Source organism: Sturnira hondurensis, unplaced genomic scaffold (assembly GCF_014824575.4).
Source record: "Sturnira hondurensis isolate 20B ecotype Veracruz unplaced genomic scaffold, ASM1482457v3 Scaffold0018728, whole genome shotgun sequence".
NCBI classification, from domain to species: domain Eukaryota; kingdom Metazoa; phylum Chordata; class Mammalia; order Chiroptera; family Phyllostomidae; genus Sturnira; species Sturnira hondurensis.
This window is the reverse complement of record NW_028091359.1, coordinates 1,379,792-1,399,683: the sequence shown is the minus strand read 5'-3', so window position 1 is coordinate 1,399,683 and position 19,892 is coordinate 1,379,792. Positions and strand designations below refer to the sequence as shown.

The window sequence follows — 19,892 nt, the reverse complement described above, 5'->3', positions numbered from 1 at the left end:
CAATTTAACCAGATTTTAGGGGGGGAAAATCCTTACAGCTTTTTAAACAGCACAAACACAATTCAACTGGCAAGTTTTTAGGCACACACACAACCCCATCACCACCAAAAACCCCAAACCAGCAGCAACACCCCAACAAAGCAACAACAAAGTCTTTGCTTTGTGTAATATTCTTTGTGTATAACACAGTATCAGGGAGAAAATAAGAATTTTCAGTGTAACATGATGCATTTAAAAATGCGCTCTTGTTAAGGTATGAGAGTATTATGGAAACACAGTTGTCTTCTTTAAATTCCATCCTCACTGATAAAGATGGTGACAGTTCTCTTCAACATTTGTCGATATCTTATCCTAGGAAGGTATCTAAAAGCGCAACTTGAAAAAAATTAGGATACAGCAGTTTCTCCCACTGCGATAATCTCCTTTAGTGGTGGCAGTTCATAATCTTTACTTCTAGGCTACTCAAAAAAGGGAGCAGGACATCCAAGCTCACCATTTCTTTGGTGAGAAAGGCAAGCCCAGAGAAGGACACATGAATTCAGAGAACATGCTGATCACATCAAACCATTCTCATTTCTGACATCCCCAGAAGCTAATTGGACCAATGGAAGTATCAACGTTTTCTAAATGGGAGTGATAGGATAGGACACTTAATTCCTATCCTTCCACCTGAAGGTCAAGCCTTGATAAAAAGTTTGTGCATGTCTAGTAAACACAATATCCAAGACAATTTAGCATGAATGTAACTCCACCAGCTCAATCACCAAACCATGTAGGAGAGAGGAAAAGAGAGCTGAAATTGTAATGAGATCCAGCACTTTGTGTCAAGTACTATGTACTTTTACTTATGTTTTCTCATTTGATCTCCACAGTATCATTTAAAGGTGTAAATTATCCCCCTTTGACAGATAAAGAAAGCGGAGGAACTGAGAGGTTATATGGTTGCACAAGGTCAGCCAGCTGGCCCCAGACTATTACATATTCCTGGGCTCTAGACAGAAAATAATTTTTCTATCCCTGAAAAGAAGTCAGAAGTACATCATCCTTTGTATCTTCAGCTATTCTCTCTCTCTCTCTCTCTCTCTCTCTATATATATATATATATAATTACTGATTATGCTATTACAGTTGTTCTATTCCCCTCCTTCATTCCCCTCCACCCTGCACACCCTTTCTCACACACATTCCCCCCCTTTAATTCATGTCCATGTGTTGTAAGTTCTTTAGCTTCTACATTTCCCATACTATTCTTGCCCTCCCTCTGTCTATTTTCTACCTACCGTCTATGTTACTTATTCTCTGTACCTTCTTCCCCTCTCTCCTCCTCCCACTCCCCTGTTGCTAACCCTCCATGTGATCTCTACTTCTGTGGTTCTGTTCCTGTTCTAGTTGTTTGCTTAGTTTGCTTTTGTTTTAGATGTGGTTGTTAATAACTGCGAATTTGCTGTCTTTTTACTGTTCATATTTTTTATCTTCTTTTTCTTACATAAGTCCCTTTAACATTTCATATAAGGGCTTGGTGATGACGAACTCCTTGAACTTGACCTTATCTGAGAAGCACTTTATCTGCCCTTCCATTCTAAATGAAAGTTTTGCTGGATAGAGCAATCTTGGATATAGGTCCTTGTCTGTTCATGACTTGAAATACTTCTTTCCAGCCCCTTCTTGCCTGTAAGGTCTCTTTTGAGAAATCTGCTGACAGTCTGATGGGAACTCCTTTGTAGGTGACTGTCCCCTTATCTCTTGCTGCTTCTAGAATTCTCTCCTTCATTTTAATTTTGGCTAATGTAATTATGACATGCCTTGGTGTGTTCCTCTTCGGATCCAGCTTCTTTGGGACTCTCTGAGCTTCCTGGACTTCCTGGAAGTCTATTTCCTTTGCTAGACTGGGGAAGTTCTCCTTTATTATTTGTTCAGATAAGTTTTCTACTTGTTGTTCTTCCTCTTCCCCTTCTTATACCCCTATAATTCAGATGTTGGAACGTTTAAAGATGTCCTGGAGTTTCCTAAGCCTCTCCTCATTTTTTGAATTCTTGTTTCTTCCTTCTTTTCTGTTTGGTTCTTTCTTCCTTCTGGTCCACTCCATTGATTTGAGTCCCAGTTTTCTTTCCATCACTGTTGGTTCCCTGTGCATTCTCCTTCATTTCACTTGTAGCCTTCATCTTTTCATGTCATTTGCAACCAAAATCAACCAATTCTGCGAGCATCCTGATCATCAGTGCTTTGAATTGTGCATCTGATAGGTTGGCTATCTCTTGGTCATTTAAAAGTAGTGGCTCTGGGGCTTTGATTTGTTCTTCCATTTGAGCCATTTTTTTTCGTCTGGTCGTGCCTGTTACATAGTGGGGGGTGGAGCCTTAGGTGTTCACTGGGGTGGGGCAACCCAGTCAACCTAGTGGCTGGGTTGTGATGCTGTCTGTGGGGGCGGGGTCAGAGAGGGAACAATTACACTTGCTCTACTCTCTTTCAGGTTTCAGTCCCCTTTGCCGCTTCCCACAAGCAAATTGGGCCCTTCTGGTGCTGATTCCCAGGTGGGTGGTCTTGTGTACATTCTAGGACCCTGTGGGTCTCTCCAACAAACTCTCCTGTGAGGCTGGGAGTCTCTCCCGGCACCTCAACCCCCATAAGTGTTTTCATTTGGTGCTTTTAGGTTTTATTTCCCAGCGCTGGGGCCCTGAGTTGCACAGTCTATCTGCACCCCAATGTGTGTCAGCAGTCAGCCGGCCACCTTGTGTGCCTCACTGGTCACTGACTCCTCACGTTCGGGGTCTGCTAGCTGCCACCTGTGCACCTGGGGTCCGCCAACCGCAGCCTGCACACCCGGGTCTGCCAGCCACCACTTTTTCCTGCCTCAACCCCTCTCCACTGGCCACCAACTGCACCCCTCTTACCAGTCTGGATGAATGGTTGTCATATAGTTCGATTTTCTGTCTGTTCTGGTTGTTGTTGTTATTTCTAAATTTTTGTTGTCCTTAACTTTGGTTGTGCAAGGAGGCACAGTGTGTCCACTCCATCTTGGCTGGAAGTCTCTTCAGCTATTCTTAGTTTTCACTCTTACAAGAAACAACCTCACCATACCTTTCTAACCCCTTTGGAAAAGCCCCAGTGAGCTTGGACAGAAAAGACATAAGCATTTCTTTTGAAGGGAAGAGAAGCCTCTATCTCATACTCTCCCTGCCATCCATCCATCTACCCATCTTCCCATTCAGGATTTACCAAGTACTTCCTCTATGTACAAGGGACCACGCTGCCTGCTCTTTTTCAGAGGTGCACTCACAAATTTCTCAAAACATTAAAACTTGATATCTTAAACATGTTCAGAGGATGTTTCAGAGGTAGCTCTATGTCTGGAAATAGATCTCATGCCCCTTCCTCAGAGATGAGAAAAAAGGAGGAAGGGCAGAATAGAAGCATTCCAATAATTTTCTTTCTTCTAGAAAGACACACCAGAAGGGAAACTCTTTGGAGCAGTTTTAGATGGTTTGTACATTCACATATCCACAGGGCTTGAAACAGTGCCCAACACAAAGTAGATATTTAAAATATTTGTCAAATGGATGCATGGACAGGCAAGCCAGGTAACAGGTAGGGAAGATGGAAGGAGAGGTGAAGCGGCAGATCAAGGGAGGCATGGACTGAATGGCTTACTCCCTGTTGGGATCCTGAATCAAGACTTGGCAATAACCTGCAAACAGTTTCACATACTTCTCCCAAACCCCAGAAACTTACTTTGTTGAGGGCCCCGGCTCCTGTCAGAATTAAGTGAGAATTTTCAACCTGGATGGTTCTCTGTCCAAGCCGGACAAGGTAAGCACCAATTCCAATGGCTCGGCACGTAACCTTAAAAAAAAAAATTCTACACATCACATATTTATGTCCCCTCCCAAGTTGTAAAAACTAAGGTGTAGATCTGTAAAACCCACGTTAACAGGGAAAAATAGTGCTTTTTGAAGTCTGTTTAATTAATAACACTACAAAACAATACTAATTTGCTGAGCAAAGAAAAGAAGGTACAGAATTCACTGAGTGATTCAAGTATTAAGCCACTTGAAAGTTCACAGCCCCTTTCCTTCCCTTATACTTTTGCCAATTTCACAGATGCTTAGCATCTATAGTAGAGGTATAAACAAAGAAAGCAGTAAGAGGAAAAGAAATTCAAGCTGTTAAAACTTTGGTAGAATATTTGGAGAAATAAATTAAACTAAAGGCTAAAAGGAGGTACTATATTTATCTGGGAAATTCAATTACTTAACACTATCCAATCTTCTCATTATCATGCAGAATTAAAATCAAATTGTAGATATGCAATTTTTAAAAGATGCTTTCATTTTGGACTCAATAGCAGTGATGGAGCAAAAAGACACCTTAGCTACACAGTCAATTCAGGCAAGATTTACCAGGCTAATGGTAATGATTTCATCATAGGCCAACGAGGTTTCCCCAGCAATCATTCCAGAACCTCGAAGGTTCTCTGCTCCAAGTCCCTCTTCCTTCCCAATAATATCGGTTATCTTGTACCTATTGGATACAGACATGCCAAATTATAAAGGTTAAACATAGTAAGAACAATTTCTGAAAAGAATAATCATCATTAAAAGGCTGTTAAAAACGTACAAAAAGCATACTGGTAGCTTATATTCGAGTATAACACCAGAGTTCTATGTTCTTTATTCATATATCTTTCCTTTTTAGCTTAGTACCTATTTTGTCTGGAGGCAATATCATGTAAAAGTAAGAGCACATCTGGAATTAAGTAGATAGGGTTATATCCCTGCTCTGACACATACAGCAGTGTGATTTAGGGGATAGCGGTAACTCCTATAAAATGGGGTAACAGTATCTACTGCTAAGGGTTGACATGAGAGCTAAATTAAAGCAATGAGGAGAGGACTTGACATGTAGAAGATACTCAGATTGTAGATACTTTCTCCTGTTTTCTAGAACAGGTTTCTTAAAGGCAGGATCAATACATGAGATCTGTCCAGAACAAATCCAGCTATTGTTAATGAGAATGGTTTGCACAACTTTAATGTAACCTGGCAGCCAAAGGAGAGTGGGCTGGAGTGTACATGTGTGAGTAACAATGACTTCAATGTACTAGTCAGTGAAGGAGGTGGGTGCCATTGAGTGAGCATGTGTACCGTGTGGCCAACACACTAAAAATGACTGAGCAAGTAGAGCAATGAATCTTAATTGAATTTTGTGTTAAGCTTAAACATTCCTTCATGGAAACTATTCGGATGATTCCGAAGGCCACAGCTCTGGATAACTGGTGATTGGTTGCTTCATCACAACAATGCACCTGCTCATATATCACATCTTGTGCAGTCTTTGGTGAAACTTCAAATCACCCAGGTGACTCAGCACCCCTTACAGCCCAGATTTGGTGCCCTACAACTTCGGGCTTTTCCCCAAAGTAAAATCACCTTTGAAAAGGAAGAGATTTCAGACTGCCGATGAGATTCAGGAAAATACAGTGGGGTAGCTGTAGGCGATTGGGGAAACTGTGTGAGGCCCCAAGGTGCCTGCTTTGAAGGGGACTGAGGTGTCACTGTCCTATGTGCAATGTTTCTTGTATCTTCTTCAATAAGTGTCTCTATTTTTCATATTACATGGCTAGGTATCTTCCTGATAGACCTATATATCTCTTTATAATAAGAAATAGCCATTAAATCATCAATTGTAGATAAATATTACATAGGAATAAAAAAATCCAGAGGGGTAGTAACAATGCTAAGCCTGGTTGCTAAAGTTAAAAATCCTTTCTCCTTCTAAGACAGGGATGAAAGGGAAGGCCAAAACAGTGCACCCCCAGCCCTGCTCCTCTGGAAATATCAAGTGTGTGCACGAGGGTTCCTGGCCATAGGCCTCTGGAGGGGCAGGTGGAACATGCGTAGAAGTGAAATGCTGGCCGAGTTGTCCAGAAAGCATCCTGTGGACCCAGTGGGAGTCACTCGTCTGTCCCCTTGGCAGGGACTAGGAGTGATAGCTGATAACAGGGATGGGAGATGGAGAACGCCACTAATATAAGAAAGGAAAAAGACAAAGTTGGAAGTAGAGATGGGCATATATTATTTATTGTTCCATGTGTACCCAGAAGGCTTGGCCGAGGGCACAGTTTTATGAATTGAAATAATAAATATCCCATAGTGGCTCTTAAACTAGTTTTTTTTGGCCCCCATATTTCTTTGGTCCCTTCCTTACTTCGAGCCCTCCATCAGTTCCTTTCTTTGCCCTTGCTATTGGTCTGTAGCTTTGCATCTCTGCTTCCCAGTTTCTCTTGCCCTTCTATTTTTAGCCTCTACCAAAAATTCTCCAATTCTTCCTTTGGTTCTGTATCTAGATTCTAAAGTTATGATACAGGTAAAGCTTAGCTCCCTTAAAGAGATAATTAATGAGCCATATTAAGTTGGTAGGGGGAAGGGAGAAATTAATGTGTTCTTTTTATAAGGCCCACATGCCACATAGTCACAAAGTCTCATGGGCGCAATCAGCTTTCCTGGCAAAGCAGATCTTTTCCCTCCTAAGGACTGCATATTACTTCACAGGCATTGGCGATCTGTTAAATGCCATCTTCTTTCATTGTATTACATGAAAAAGAGTAAATGTTTTCCACATTGTGATCTGAGTTTTCTATCACTGAGGCTACCATTCTTTAAGTAGTACCAAATTTAATGTTATTTATTATGAAAAACTTTGGATGGTGTAATAGAATTAACAAAACACATTCATAAATATCGTTTCTGATCCTCATAACAAGCCAGTGTGATAGGTAATACTATGTCCATTATTACAGGTAACGATAACACCTGCCAGGACCTCACATACATTAGTCTGCTTGATCTTCACCTTATAGATGAGGAAACTAAAGCTCAAAAAAGAAAGACAATTTGCTCTAACAAAAGCAATATACACACTCAATAACTTTCTAAAATACCAGTAATAAAGAGAAATCCATTTAGAGTAACAAGCAAAAATGCAAAACATTTAAGAATGGGCATGTAAAAATCGGCAAAATCATACCAAAGCTGCACTGTACACCAAGGCATCCTGCGGTGCCACAGTGAATTCCCAGGGGCCCAAAGGTATTTTAAATTTTTGAGAGGAATACTATGATCTCTGTTGAACTCCACATGAACTACTTGCTTTAGGTAGTTTAGGGCTTAACACTAGATAGTGCTACATTCCTTCTGACAATGTCCTATTGTTACAAACCTATGTTTTCACAGTTTTGTGGAAAAAAAAAAATAAAAGTTCTGTACAAATTCAATGCAGAACGAGAAATGAGGGTGGCTATGTCCAAGCTGAGTTCAAGGTTTTTGAGATGTTGTGCATCCCATTAGTAAATAACAGTAATTACTTAAGAACGGAATTTAAAATTTTTTCAATTGTGTATATTACATTTTTTAATGATTAGTAAGCTGTTAGGGCATAAATACTTATGAAGATACTTAAGAAGTTGTTTGGGTCTAACTACCTAATAAACAGAAATGTTAGGTATAGCTTTTCATCTAAAGGTGCTATGAAAAAATTGCTGAGACAGTAAAGGGTGCTGTGAACCAAGAATAGATCAGTAACCTCTGGCACAAACTATATGAAAAAAACCTATAAAACTTTTAAAAATATACTTTAATAAATTAAAAAAATACTATATTTCTTGTTGGGAAGAGTTAATATAATGAAGATGTCAGATCTTCCTACATCAATTTAAAAACCAAATTCAATTTGAATAAAAATCATTATGAAAAGTTTTGTGAATTAAAAAACACAAGCCATATATTAAAAAGACAAAAATAGCTAGTAAAATTTAGAGAAAAAACTAAGAATATGATGAAATCTGCCCTAGCAGAATAGTTAAAATAGTGTGACATTAGCCTAAGGACAACAGAACAAAACACAGAATACAAAGCCTAGTAATTAAGATTACGATAAAAGTGAGGAAAGTATGAATTATTCAATAAACGATACTGGAGCAACTGATTAACATTTTGGAAAACACTTGCACATAGATTATAAAAATGTTCAACTTCACTGGTAATCACAAATACCAGTTAAAATAACAATCATTTTTATCCTATTTTATTCATTGACAATAACTGATGTCGGCAAGGGTAGAAAAAACTTACGAGGGGTAACAGTATGACAAACTGCTGGGTGGAGTGCAGATCTTGAGAGGGCAATTTGAAATCACCAAAAAAATCTTTAAAATGGACCAGAATGCCACTTTTAGAAATTAATCCAAAGGGAATAGAGACAGTCCTAAAAGTTTATATAACAGGATGTGGAAGGATCCTGTTTATATACCCAGGGATATAACAGTAAAATTTGGAATAGTCCAAACATTCAAATATAATATATTCATTATGATGAAATACTGCTATGACCATAAAAAATCATATTCTCAAATTATATTTTAAGAATATACTTCCCCAAAATAGTTTTTAGTGACAAGAACAAATTGCCCTGGCTAGTGTAGCTCAGTAGATTGAACGCAGGCTGCGAACTAAAGGGTCACCAGTTCGATTCCTGGTCAGGGCACATGCCTGGGTTGTGGGCCAAGTCCCCCAGTGGGGACCACGTGAGAGGCAACCACACATTGATGTTTCTCTCCCTCTTTTTCTCTCTCCCTTCCCCTCTCTCTAAAAATAAAGAAACAAAAAATTTTTAAAAAGTATACTCTATTAAAAATATTTTTAAAAAATAAATTAACAAAAGTTTTCCTATTACAACCTAATTATTACGGAAAAAGGCACATATATAGAAAAGACAGCAAGATATAATATATATTAATAATTGTGTCTCTTGTCAAAGTAAATGAACAAACAAAATAAAAGCAGACACATAGAAACAGAAATCAGACTGATGGTTGGCAGAGCAAATGGGGTGTAGGGGTCTGGGTGAAAAAGGTGAAACAATAAGAACTACCAATCAGTAGTCACAAAATAATCACAGGAATGTAAAGCACCATATAGGGAATGCCAGGTGGATACTTGAAATATTGGGAGAATCACCTTGTAAAATATATGATTGTCTAACTACTATATTGTATACCTGAAGTTAATACAAAATAATACTGAATGTCAACTGTAATTTAAAAATAAAATGAAAAAAATAAATATGTCTCTCAGTAGGATTGTAGCTGATCTTTATGTTTTAGTTATAATTGTTTCCATGTTCTGACTTTCAGAAAATAAATAAATACTATAAATATAATTAAGGTCTTTCAGCTAATAAGTGGTAGAAGTCAGATACAAAACTAAGGCCTTTAGATAAGTAACAAGCAATCTTGTTCTTCAAGGTCATGATCAACAAGATGGTGAAGAAAAAAATAATCATATTCTCCTTCCTGTAAACCATGGCCAAATTATTCTGATACATAGATACCTACCTGGATTCTCCTTCGTCCTCCACATGCTCACAATGGACAGAGTTGAGAGCACTGACTCTCTTATAATCTTGAGGGGTCAGGTATAAATATTTGAATCCCTGTGAAGCACAAATAGTTTTTAACTCATTATTTGCCATTGTCACATAACCAGAAGATATAGCAAAGGATGCATAATGCAGCTTGTTCCAAAGCTAGCTCTAAATTGCCACATCACTTTTTGGAGTTACTGTCTAACAGAATGTAGCACAGACAGCTCTCCTCTGAAAGATGGAAGCGCCTATTTCTCCAGTCACTGACTGTCTGTCCTTGAAACAAGATGTCTTGCAGCTGTACTGCCAAGTATATTCCACTTATTTCATTCTCACCAGGGTTAAAGGGTCATTCTCTGGTTTTTAGTGACACCTATATTAAAGATATCAGTACAAAATTAAAGAACTCAGTGAATTACTGTGTTTCATTTTCTCAAGTCCATAGTATCATAAAAATATATATGGGTATAGGATAATTAAAAGGAATACAATACTAGAATATTCAACATTAAAGTCAGAAGTCAATGCAAAGCTAATAATCAGTGACCACTAAACTCCAGCCTTTTGCTTTTTTAAATAAACAACTCATAATTCCTATTTACATTTAAAAAATTATACTGACATTTCAGAATTAATTTATTTTTATATATACAAATACACACTCACATACAAAGTAGAGTTATATAAGTGTGTTTAACTTAAGTGAATTAGTCACTCAGCCAAAAAATATGTAAACAGAGAAAAACATTTTAAATATTCTGAGAAATTATGCCCACCATTTAACTCAATTTATTAGAAGCTACATTTAGGCAGACACAGTGAGCACAATATGGAAGGGCCATGAATCTGCCACTGATTTCGCATGACTTATGACAAGAACACCTTGTAGCGCTGAGTGTCATTAGTATGTCAGTCACATATTTATTGAGTACCTATTATGTGCAAGGTACTGTTCTAAGCACTGGAAAAACAGGGACAAACAAAACAGATAATTTCTAGCTGTATGGAATTTATCTTCCAGTGAGAGAAGACATATCCAAAATAATTAAAACAGAATGTTAATGGGAATAATACTTAAGAAAAAAATAAAATAGAGAATCACCAAGAAAGGCTTCATTAAAAGTGTCATTTGAGCAAAGTCCTAAAGAACTGAGGAAAACATGAAAATACCAGGGGACGAGGGGGAAACACTCTAGGCAGTAGGAACCACGACTGCAAAAGTGCTGAGGCATGAGTATGCCTAGCAGGTTCAAGGTAGAGCCAGAGCATGGAATGAGATGAGCTGCAGCAAGGAATGAGGGCAGGGTGGTATTGAAAGGCCAATCTGTGTAGGGCCTTGTAGATAACTGTGTAATCTACAAGGCTTTTACTTGTGTGAGTTGGGAAGCCATTGAACTGTTTTAATGAGAAGGAAGTTTTGAGCCATGATCTGATTTATATTTTACTTGGATCATTCCACTTTCTGTTGAGAGTAGACTAGTAGGGGTTGGGCCAAGGCTAGAAACAGGAAGGTCAATTAAGAAACTACTGCAATAATGCAGGTAAGAGATGAGTGATTTGGACTACCATGGAGCAGTGGAAGTGGTTAGAAGTGGTAGATTCTGGATACAGTTTGAAGGCCAGGATGCAAACATGATTTACTAACAGAGTAAGTGTGGGATGTGAGAGCAAGAGAGAAGTCAAGGAAAATCCCAAGGCCTTTTACTTAAATGGAAGAACAGAGGTACCATTTATTGACACTGTGGGAAGAATGAATTCATACAAAATTAGAAGCTACATTTAGGCAGAAATGTAGGTAGAGATGTCGAATATGGATATATGAATCCGAAGATCAGGTATAGGTCATAAATTTGGAAGCTTATCAGTTTATAAATGGAATTTAAAGCTTTAAGACTCGATGAGATCACCAAGGGAAGGCAAACACATTAAAGAGAAGAGGTCCGGGGACCATACCCTGAAATACCTTCTTTCCTCCTACCCCATCGTGTGTACAGGCTATCTGTCCTGCCACACCCCAGGTGAGAGGGCCCCGCTGGGTTGAGACAGGAGAGCCTAGGACTTCTTGATCCTGCCATGGCCTCTGTGGCCCTGACATCTGTCTCTATTTATTTATTTTAAAAATTGGGATAAAATTCATATAACACAAAATTAGCCATTTTAAAGTGTACGATTAGTAGTTTGTTGTGCAATAATCACCACTGCATAACTCCAGGACATTCTCATCACCAAAAAACCCAGTACCTGTTAGTGGTCACCAGTAATTTCCATGCACTTCTAAAATTAATTTTACTGAAGTATATAATTTACATGCAATACAATTAATCGGTTTTAAGTGTTGTAGTTTGATGAGTTCTGACAAATGTATATACTTGTATAGTCACCACCACAATCAAAATACAGAATATTTCTATTATTCCCTGAAAAGCTCTTATATTTAAAGTACAAGGGAAAGGCAGCAAAGGAAACAGAAAGGACAGGTAGGAGGGTAAAAGGAAAACTCTGCTGTTCTGAAAGTAAAGAGAAAAAAGTGTTTCGAAAATGAAAGAGTGGACTTCCGGCCAAGATGGAGGCGTAGGTGGAAACACTGTGCCTCCTCACACAACCAAGTTTAAAGACATCAAAGTTTTAGTAACAAAAACACAACCAAAACACAGAAAATAGAACTATACAGAAGTCCAACAACAAAGAACCCTTCAGGAAGACCAGTAAGAGGGGTGGAGCCAGGGGCGGGCAGGGTGAGGCAGGAAAGATCCGCGGGACCAGCCCAGGTGCTCAGGGAGCTGTTGGTGGATCCCAGGCATGGGGTAGCAGTGGGCAGACCCAGTGAGGGCGTAAGGTGCCAGACTGACCACGGTCACACATTCGCGTGCACATAAACCAGGCGAAGGAGTGAGCAGTGAGACAGACCACGCAGGCCCCAGTGGCAGGAAGCAGCAGATGGGACCACCATTGCCCCTCTTGGACCCTGCCCCCACATATAGCGTCACAACCCAGCAACTGAGTTGCCCCACCCTCAGTATCAGGTGAGAACAGACCAAAACCTTATGGCTCAAGAAGAACTCAAAGCCCCAGACTGGATAACACTAAGTGACCAAGAAATAGCCAAGCTATCAGAAGCACAGTTCAAAACACTGGTGATCAGGATGCTCACAGAACTGGTCGATTTTAGTCACAAATTAGAGGAACAGATGAAGGCTAAAATAATTGAAACGAAGGAAAATGCACAGGCAACCAATAATGATGGAAAGAAAACTGGGACTCAAATCAATGGAGTGGACTAGAAGGAAGAAAAAAACAACCAAACAGAAAAGAAGGAAGAAACAAAAATTCAAAAAAATGAGGAGAGGCTTAGGAACCTTCAAGACACATTTAAACGTTCCAACATCCAAATTATAGGGGTACCAGAAGGGGAAGAGGAACAGCCAGGAGTGGAAAACTTATCTGAACAAATAATAAAGGAGAACTCCCCAGTCTGGCAAAGGAAATAGACTTCCAGGAAGTCCAGGAAGCTCAGAGAGTCCCAAAGAAGTTGGACCCAAGAAGGAACACACTAAGGCACATCATAATTACATTAGCCAAGATTGAAATGAAGGAGAGAATTCTAGAAGCAGCAAGAGATAAGGGGACAGTCACCTACAAAGGAGTTCCCATTACACTGTCAGCTGATTTCTCAAAAGAGACCTTATAGGCAAGAAGGGGCTGGAAAGAAATATTCCAAGCCCGGTGACGGTGGCACCTGTGGCTGCAGCGTGGGAGGCGACAGACAGGACGCCATTTCTCCTCTTTGACCCCGCCCCCACATACAACGTCACAACCCAGCGACTGAGTTCCCCTGCTCCGGTTAAAGCCTAGGGCTCTGATCTTGCTACAGAACAGGCACGAACAGCCCGAAAGATGGCGCAAGAGGAACTCAAAGTCCCAGAGCCGATAACTCTCAGCGACCAAGAAACTGCCAGCTTCTCAGAAGCACAGTTCAAGACACTTTATCAGGATGCTCACAGAACTGGTAGATTATAGTCACAAATTAGAGGAACATATGAAGGCTAAAATAATTGAAATGAAGGAAAATGCACAGGCAACCAATAATGATGGAAAGAAAACTGGGACTCAAATCAATGGAATGGACCAGAAGGAAGAACGAAACATCCAACCAGAATGGAATGAAGAAATGAGAATTCAAAAAAGTGAGGAGAGGCTTAGGAACCTCCAGGACATCTTTAAATGTTCCAACATCCGGATTATAGGGGTACCAAAAGGGGGAAAGAAACAGCCACGAGTGGAAAATGTATTTGAACAAATAATAAAGGAGAACTTCCCCAGTCTGGCAAAGGAAATAGACTTCCAGGAAATCCAGGAAGCTCAGAGAGTCCCAAAGAAGTTGGACCCAAGAAGGAACACACCAAGGCACATCATAATTACATTAGCCTAGACTAAAATGAAGGAGAGAATCCTAGAAGCAGCAAGAGATAAGGGGACAGTCACCTACAAAGGAGTTCCCATCAGACTGTCAGCTGATTTCTCAAAAGAGACCTTACAGGCAAGAAGGGGCTGGAAAGAAGTATTCCAAGTCATGAAATCCAAAGACCTACAGCCAAGATTGCTTTATCCAGCAAAACTTTCATTTAGAATGGAAGGACAGATAAAGTGCTTCTCAGATAAGGTCAAGTTCAAGGAGTTCATCATCACCAAGCCCTTATTATATGAAATGTTAAAGGGACTTATGGAAGAAAAAGAAGATGAAAAATATGAACAGTGAAAGGACAGCAAAGTCACAGTTATTAACACCCACACCTAAAACAAAAGCAAACCTAGAGGACAGCTAGATCAGGAGTGGAACCATAGAAATGAAGATCACATGGAGGCTTAGCAACAGGGGAGTGGGAGGGGGAGAACTGGGGAGAAGGCACAGAAAATAGCATAGATGGTAGGTAGAAAATAGATGGGGGGGGCAAGAATAGTGGGGGAAATATAGAATCGAAAGAAGTTGAGACACGTGGTTATAAACTAAGGGGGGAGAATGGTGGGGGAGGGAGTGTGCGGGTGGAGGGGAATGAAGGGGGGGAATAGAACAACTGTAATGGTATAATCAATAAAATATATTTAAAAAAATCAATAGGTAAAAAAAAAGAGAGGGGGAAAGTGATGGTACAAGAAGCGGGTGGGGGGTTACTGATCTACATCTTTAAGCTGGCAAGAAGGGAAAGGATCAGTGAACAAGAGAAGAGATTGGCCTTAGATAGGATCAGGGACCCTCCACCCAAAATACAGGAGAGACGGTGGAGAATAAGGGCACAGATGCAGATATGTGCGAGCTCAGGGAAGCTATCTTCTAATTGCTTCTGTTTTCACAGTAAATTAGATAGCAAGGTCATCAATGCAGAGTGATGATGGGAGAAGACTGTGTTAGAGGTTTGAGGAGAGAGAAGATACAAACCTGTCATTCAAAAGGTTGGTAAGCTTGAATTGAAAGTAAGGCCAGTCAATAATAGTATTTTGTGTATTTCTCTATCAATGTTCAGCCACGTAGGTTTAGGCATGGGAGCACATGGAGAGAGGTGGATTTAAACAAGGTTTTTGTAAAGGCACAAAGTAAGCAGAATGAAGAGAGAAGCAAAAAAGTTGAGGGTGTAGGAAAGGTAGTAACTATAAAGTGATAAAATGATTAACCTTGGAATTGAAGCTGGATAGGAACAAAATGAAGATTTAAGGAAGGAGTGAGTCAGAGCAGAAAAGTAGTAGGATCAAGAGTGGCAGATCCTGGTGTGTTCAAAGGACTGTGGGACTTGGGATACTGAAGAGAGTGGGCTGGAAAGATAGGATGCAGGAGCGGCAAAGAAAGGGATGCTGGAACTTGACATTATGTGGAAAGAGAGGCTGAGCTGGGATGGAGGAAGGGACCATTGGAGGAGAAAAAGTAAGATTATGGGATCGATTATTTATGTAGACATAGTAACCACAAAGAATTACAACCGGACGAGTGGTATTGCAGAGGTAACAATGTGCCAGCAACTAAAAGATGAAAAGAATGAGAGGGAGTGACTAAAGGCTGAGGAACACTACAATAAGGACCAGCGCTAATATGGTACATTGTGATGATGTGGGATTCAGAGGTGGAGGTTTTCAGAGAGAAGAGGGGGAAAAGGGTGTGGAAGTAGCAGTGAGGCATAAGGAAAACACTCTCCCCCCCTCCAGGCTCAGTGATACCAGGAGAAGAGAAATCAGTCACTTCTTGAGAGGGCAGTGTCTTTAAAGGATAGGCAGGCTTCAAGCAAAGTAAGAAGGCTGGAGTACAATCAGAGAGGAAGCTGAGGATATAAGAGATTTTGCTGTTGACTGACTGTAAGTCCCAGAAGCCATGGTGGAATAGTTTAAAGATACATATTTTTGGCTTAGTCTGTCTCATGCTAAATGCATACCTACTATTTCACCTAATGTTCAACCAAAAAAAAATCAGCAATCCATTTTGGGAGGTGGAGGAAAAATCAGGTGAATCTAATGAGAGACAGTTTGTTTCCAACATGGTTCACCAAAAATACTGACTTGTGAACTTAAACCTTTACCTCTCCCCACTTCTCCACACATGTACACACATACATATGCATAATCATACAGTGTCTGGAAGTAGTCCGTTTTCCTAATCTGTACCTTGTAAGGATCCTCAGGATCTACCCAGGCCACATGAAACATATGACGGATCTCCTCTGCCAGTCCAATTCTCGCTCCACTGTTGGCTGCCACATAGATGCGCGGGATCCCCTCTGCCCTGGCAAGCTCCGAAGCTCTGAGAAACAGCAAATCCTCCTGGGGCCCAAAGGACCCAATTTGGTACGTGATGTCGTTGCCAATAACAATGATATCTCGACCTTCTGGATATTCAGGACTTTTAAGGGTCATTTTCCAAGCTACCATGCCAATCTGCAAAAGTAGAAACAAGCAAACAAACAAACAAACAAATAAATACAAGCTTCTTACGTGCAGATTTTTTTTTTCCTGCAGGTTCCTTAAAGGTATCAGACACTGTCCTCAGGTAAAGGTACCCATTTGCACTGCCAAGGAGCCAAGCTCCCTGTGGGTAACTAGAACAAACATTCCAACACACTTCTTTAGATTGTGTTGAGAACAGCTGGTTTACTGCAGTTGTCTCAACTCCATCTTTGGGCCTGCTCAAAGAAGGTAAAAAAAAGTGAAAACCTAAACGCACTCAGAATACCTGTGGAAGAATGCTATGGAACTGGGATTTAAATCTGGAATCGTGAACTGACCACCCTGTCTACTAAGTAGTTCATTTTTTTTGAGATTCCTTCCAAGAAACTTCTGGCTTGCTTCAGGTATCTCACATTTCTGCAAGAATTTACTATAGCTCAACATCGCATCCTTGTGAGTATCTCTTGTCACTTTCTCGCAGAACCAGAAAACCAATGGATGCAAGGAACTAATCTCTTGCTGCACTGTGACATATGTAAATTTCTGCTTTCTGTTCAGCAGCGTCTGACCAGCCAAACAAATAAATGATATTGACTTAAAAGCCAGAGGTGACATGTCTCTTCCCAAACCCTCACAGCCCTCTCCTTTTAATCTCCTTCTATATGAGAACTAGTCAATCCTACTATTTGTTTATTCACTAGTTCTATTTTTTTCTGTTCACTCACACTCCAGTTACAGCTGCAGTTTTTCATGTCTGCCTGTCTGTTTCCCTATACCTGAATAAGTAATGTTTCCATTCTCCACCTTCCACCCCGTTTCTTTTTGTCTTCTCTCCCTTCCCACCCCCCCCCCGTACTTGCCCCCAAACACAAAGCCCACAAAATGATCGTTCCTGGTCCTGCCTAATGGAGCCCAGCCACATCTGCAGCCTTGGTCCCTCATCCCCAGGCTGCTGCATATCACCTCATTGGGGAGCCGGCCATCAAGAAGGGCCATTAACAGATGTAAATAGCAGCATCCCTGGAAAGCCACATGCATCACCCAGACTCAACCGGGCCAGTGATCATAAGCTCTGAGTACACATTCCTCAATCCAATTGCACATCCACTGTAATCAGGCTGGTTGAAGCTTTCCACACAGCTATTTGTGATTCTCAGCATTAAGAAATATATATATGAAGTACCCACAGATAAATATAAGCTATTTAATATATTATACCATTGGCAAAATACAAATCAAAACGGATATAATACACAGAAAAAAATCCAATCATTTTCTGAGATCAGATATTACTCTTATCTACTCATTAAAGACAGAGAAAGGAAGGAGAAACAGATCATCCAAAAAAAGCAAGCAAATATTAGGATAATTTTAGTCATGATATTAAGAAGCTGGTTAATATTATATAACTCCTGTGCGGGGAGAAACATTTCACCTGCCTTCTCACACGGCCCTCTAACCCGACATCTCCTTTGTTTTTCAGGAAGAAAAAGCTATTTCCTCTAAACGCATTTGTAGTTAGGAAGATGGCATTTTACACCAAATTTTATGATATATTAACTTTAGCCACCTAGGCCAGAAGCAGCTTAGATGCAGGCCCTGAAGAATTTACTTCAGCATTTGCATGCTAATGCAAACAGTGTGTCTATGTGGCACTGGGCAGGCAAATAATACTCTTATCTTTTGCTATTACCTGGGGACTCTAACTGTGTCACTTGGGCAGTCAGTTCAGCAATTGGCCAAGTCATTATGTTTGCAATATTGACTTCTAATTAGGTGTCAACACAGCAGCACCAAGAACACATGAGTCTTTATCAATGTTCTTTCCAAAGTGTATTCCTCATCGACCGCCCCCTCCCCCTTTAAAAATGTACCATTGCAGAATGAAGCGTGCTCGCCCGGTCTTAGTATAGCAAGATGCCTTATTAGAAGAGATTAAGTTTCAGGTAAGCATAATGAACAAACAAACATCTAAGAAAGCATCTACTGCTCAATTTACACTAAAATTTAGATTTTAACACGAATCAAATGACAGGTTGTGTAATAGTGGACATGGGCTTGCATCCACATCCAGGCTGTCTCACTTACTAACTGTGTGATTTGTGAAAAATAACTTTACTGCGCTTCTGTGTCCCCAAATATCAACTTAATAATACCTATGGCTCCGATGTACGAACTGTTAGAAGCAGCAATCTGTCATATTCACTTCAACGTACAAAGTTTTGCCACTTTCTCTTTTCTCAAATGGAACAGGTATCTAAATCTACCCATTTGAAAAAGGTTCATTCAAATTCTATTTCCTCAGTAAAGCTTCCCGTAGCCTAAAGTGACCCCTTTCTTCTCTGATCGCCTACTAAGACCTTCGTGTAAAGAATTTATTTGATAATTAATCATATACTGCCTGGGACTGCTTTTAGCTTGCCAGCTTGAATCATTATATCATCACTTCCAGTGCCTAGCAGGCTCCCTACACGTAATATGGGAGTAATAAATATTTGCTCATTCCATAGTCATTTCATTTTTAAAATGATACTTGGAAAACGGTGCACATCAAGGACTTAGAATATTGTCCATGACTTATCACTAGGGATCATGGAATAACAGTCCTAAACATTAATCACCTACCGGTACTTATTTTTTTAGTATCAAGAATAGCTACCATTAATTGAACATGTATTACATGTTGACAAATACTGGTAGTAGTTAAAAGTTTAAGCTGGACCTGTTTTGGTTCAAACCTCAGCTTTATACAACTATAAAACCTCAGACCAGTCACTTAACCTCATATAGTCACAATTTTTTCAATTATAAAATAGTGGTAACAGTATCTTTCTAGAGGGATTATTGTGATGAACACCAACCACATCAGATTGGTACAGAGACTGGCTTATAAAAGTCCTCTAACAAGAGCTATTGTTATTAATGGAAAAGCAGCTGTTGCTATTACCATGAAAAAACAAGGCACAGAAAAATTAATTTGCTCTTATAGCTATTATGAATCATTTATTTTTAAAAATAAGGTTTGCATAAATTTTTTTGGAGAAATTAGGAAAGTGTGATCCAGACTAGTGCTACTGCACTTAGCCAAAACACGGTGAAAAGATAAATACGAATTATAATACATGCGTAAACATCACTGACACCTAAACACACAATATGGTTTCTGGATTGGATCCTGGAACACAGCAAGGACATTAGTAGAAAAAACTGGTGAAATCCAGAATGAAGTGTATTTCATTTAATAGTATTATACCAATGTTAATTTCTTAGTTTTTATCATTATACAATGGTCATATAAAATGTTAACGTTAGAGGATGCTGGGTGAAGGGTATATGGGAACTCTGCACTATCCTTGTAACTTTTCTGCAAATCAAAATATTTGAAGACACAGTTAAAAGAATAAATAGCATGTTAAAAACATTTTTTGTTCGATTCCCAGTCAGGACACATGCTTGGGTTGCAGGCCAGTTCCTGGCAGGGGACACACGATACATTGTATGTCCCCAGCAGAGGCAACCATACATTGATATTTCTCTCCCTCTCTTCTTCC

At 39.8% G+C, this 19,892-nt stretch overlaps 1 protein-coding gene across 5 annotated transcripts in view; it reads right to left on the bottom strand.

The window, feature by feature from the left end:
- The window catches only part of ACACA (acetyl-CoA carboxylase alpha), a 229,585-nt gene that overhangs the window by 64,801 nt on the left and 144,892 nt on the right, over positions 1-19,892 (bottom strand). For all 5 annotated transcript variants that reach the window (XM_037070311.1, XM_037070313.1, XM_037070309.1 and 2 more), the window contains 4 exons: positions 16,063-16,332; positions 9,389-9,486; positions 4,398-4,518; positions 3,730-3,840 (listed from right to left, as the gene is read on the bottom strand). In XM_037070311.1, coding sequence (XP_036926206.1) covers positions 3,730-3,840; positions 4,398-4,518; positions 9,389-9,486; positions 16,063-16,332 — 600 coding nt within the window. The remainder of the gene's footprint in view (positions 1-3,729; positions 3,841-4,397; positions 4,519-9,388; positions 9,487-16,062; positions 16,333-19,892) is intronic.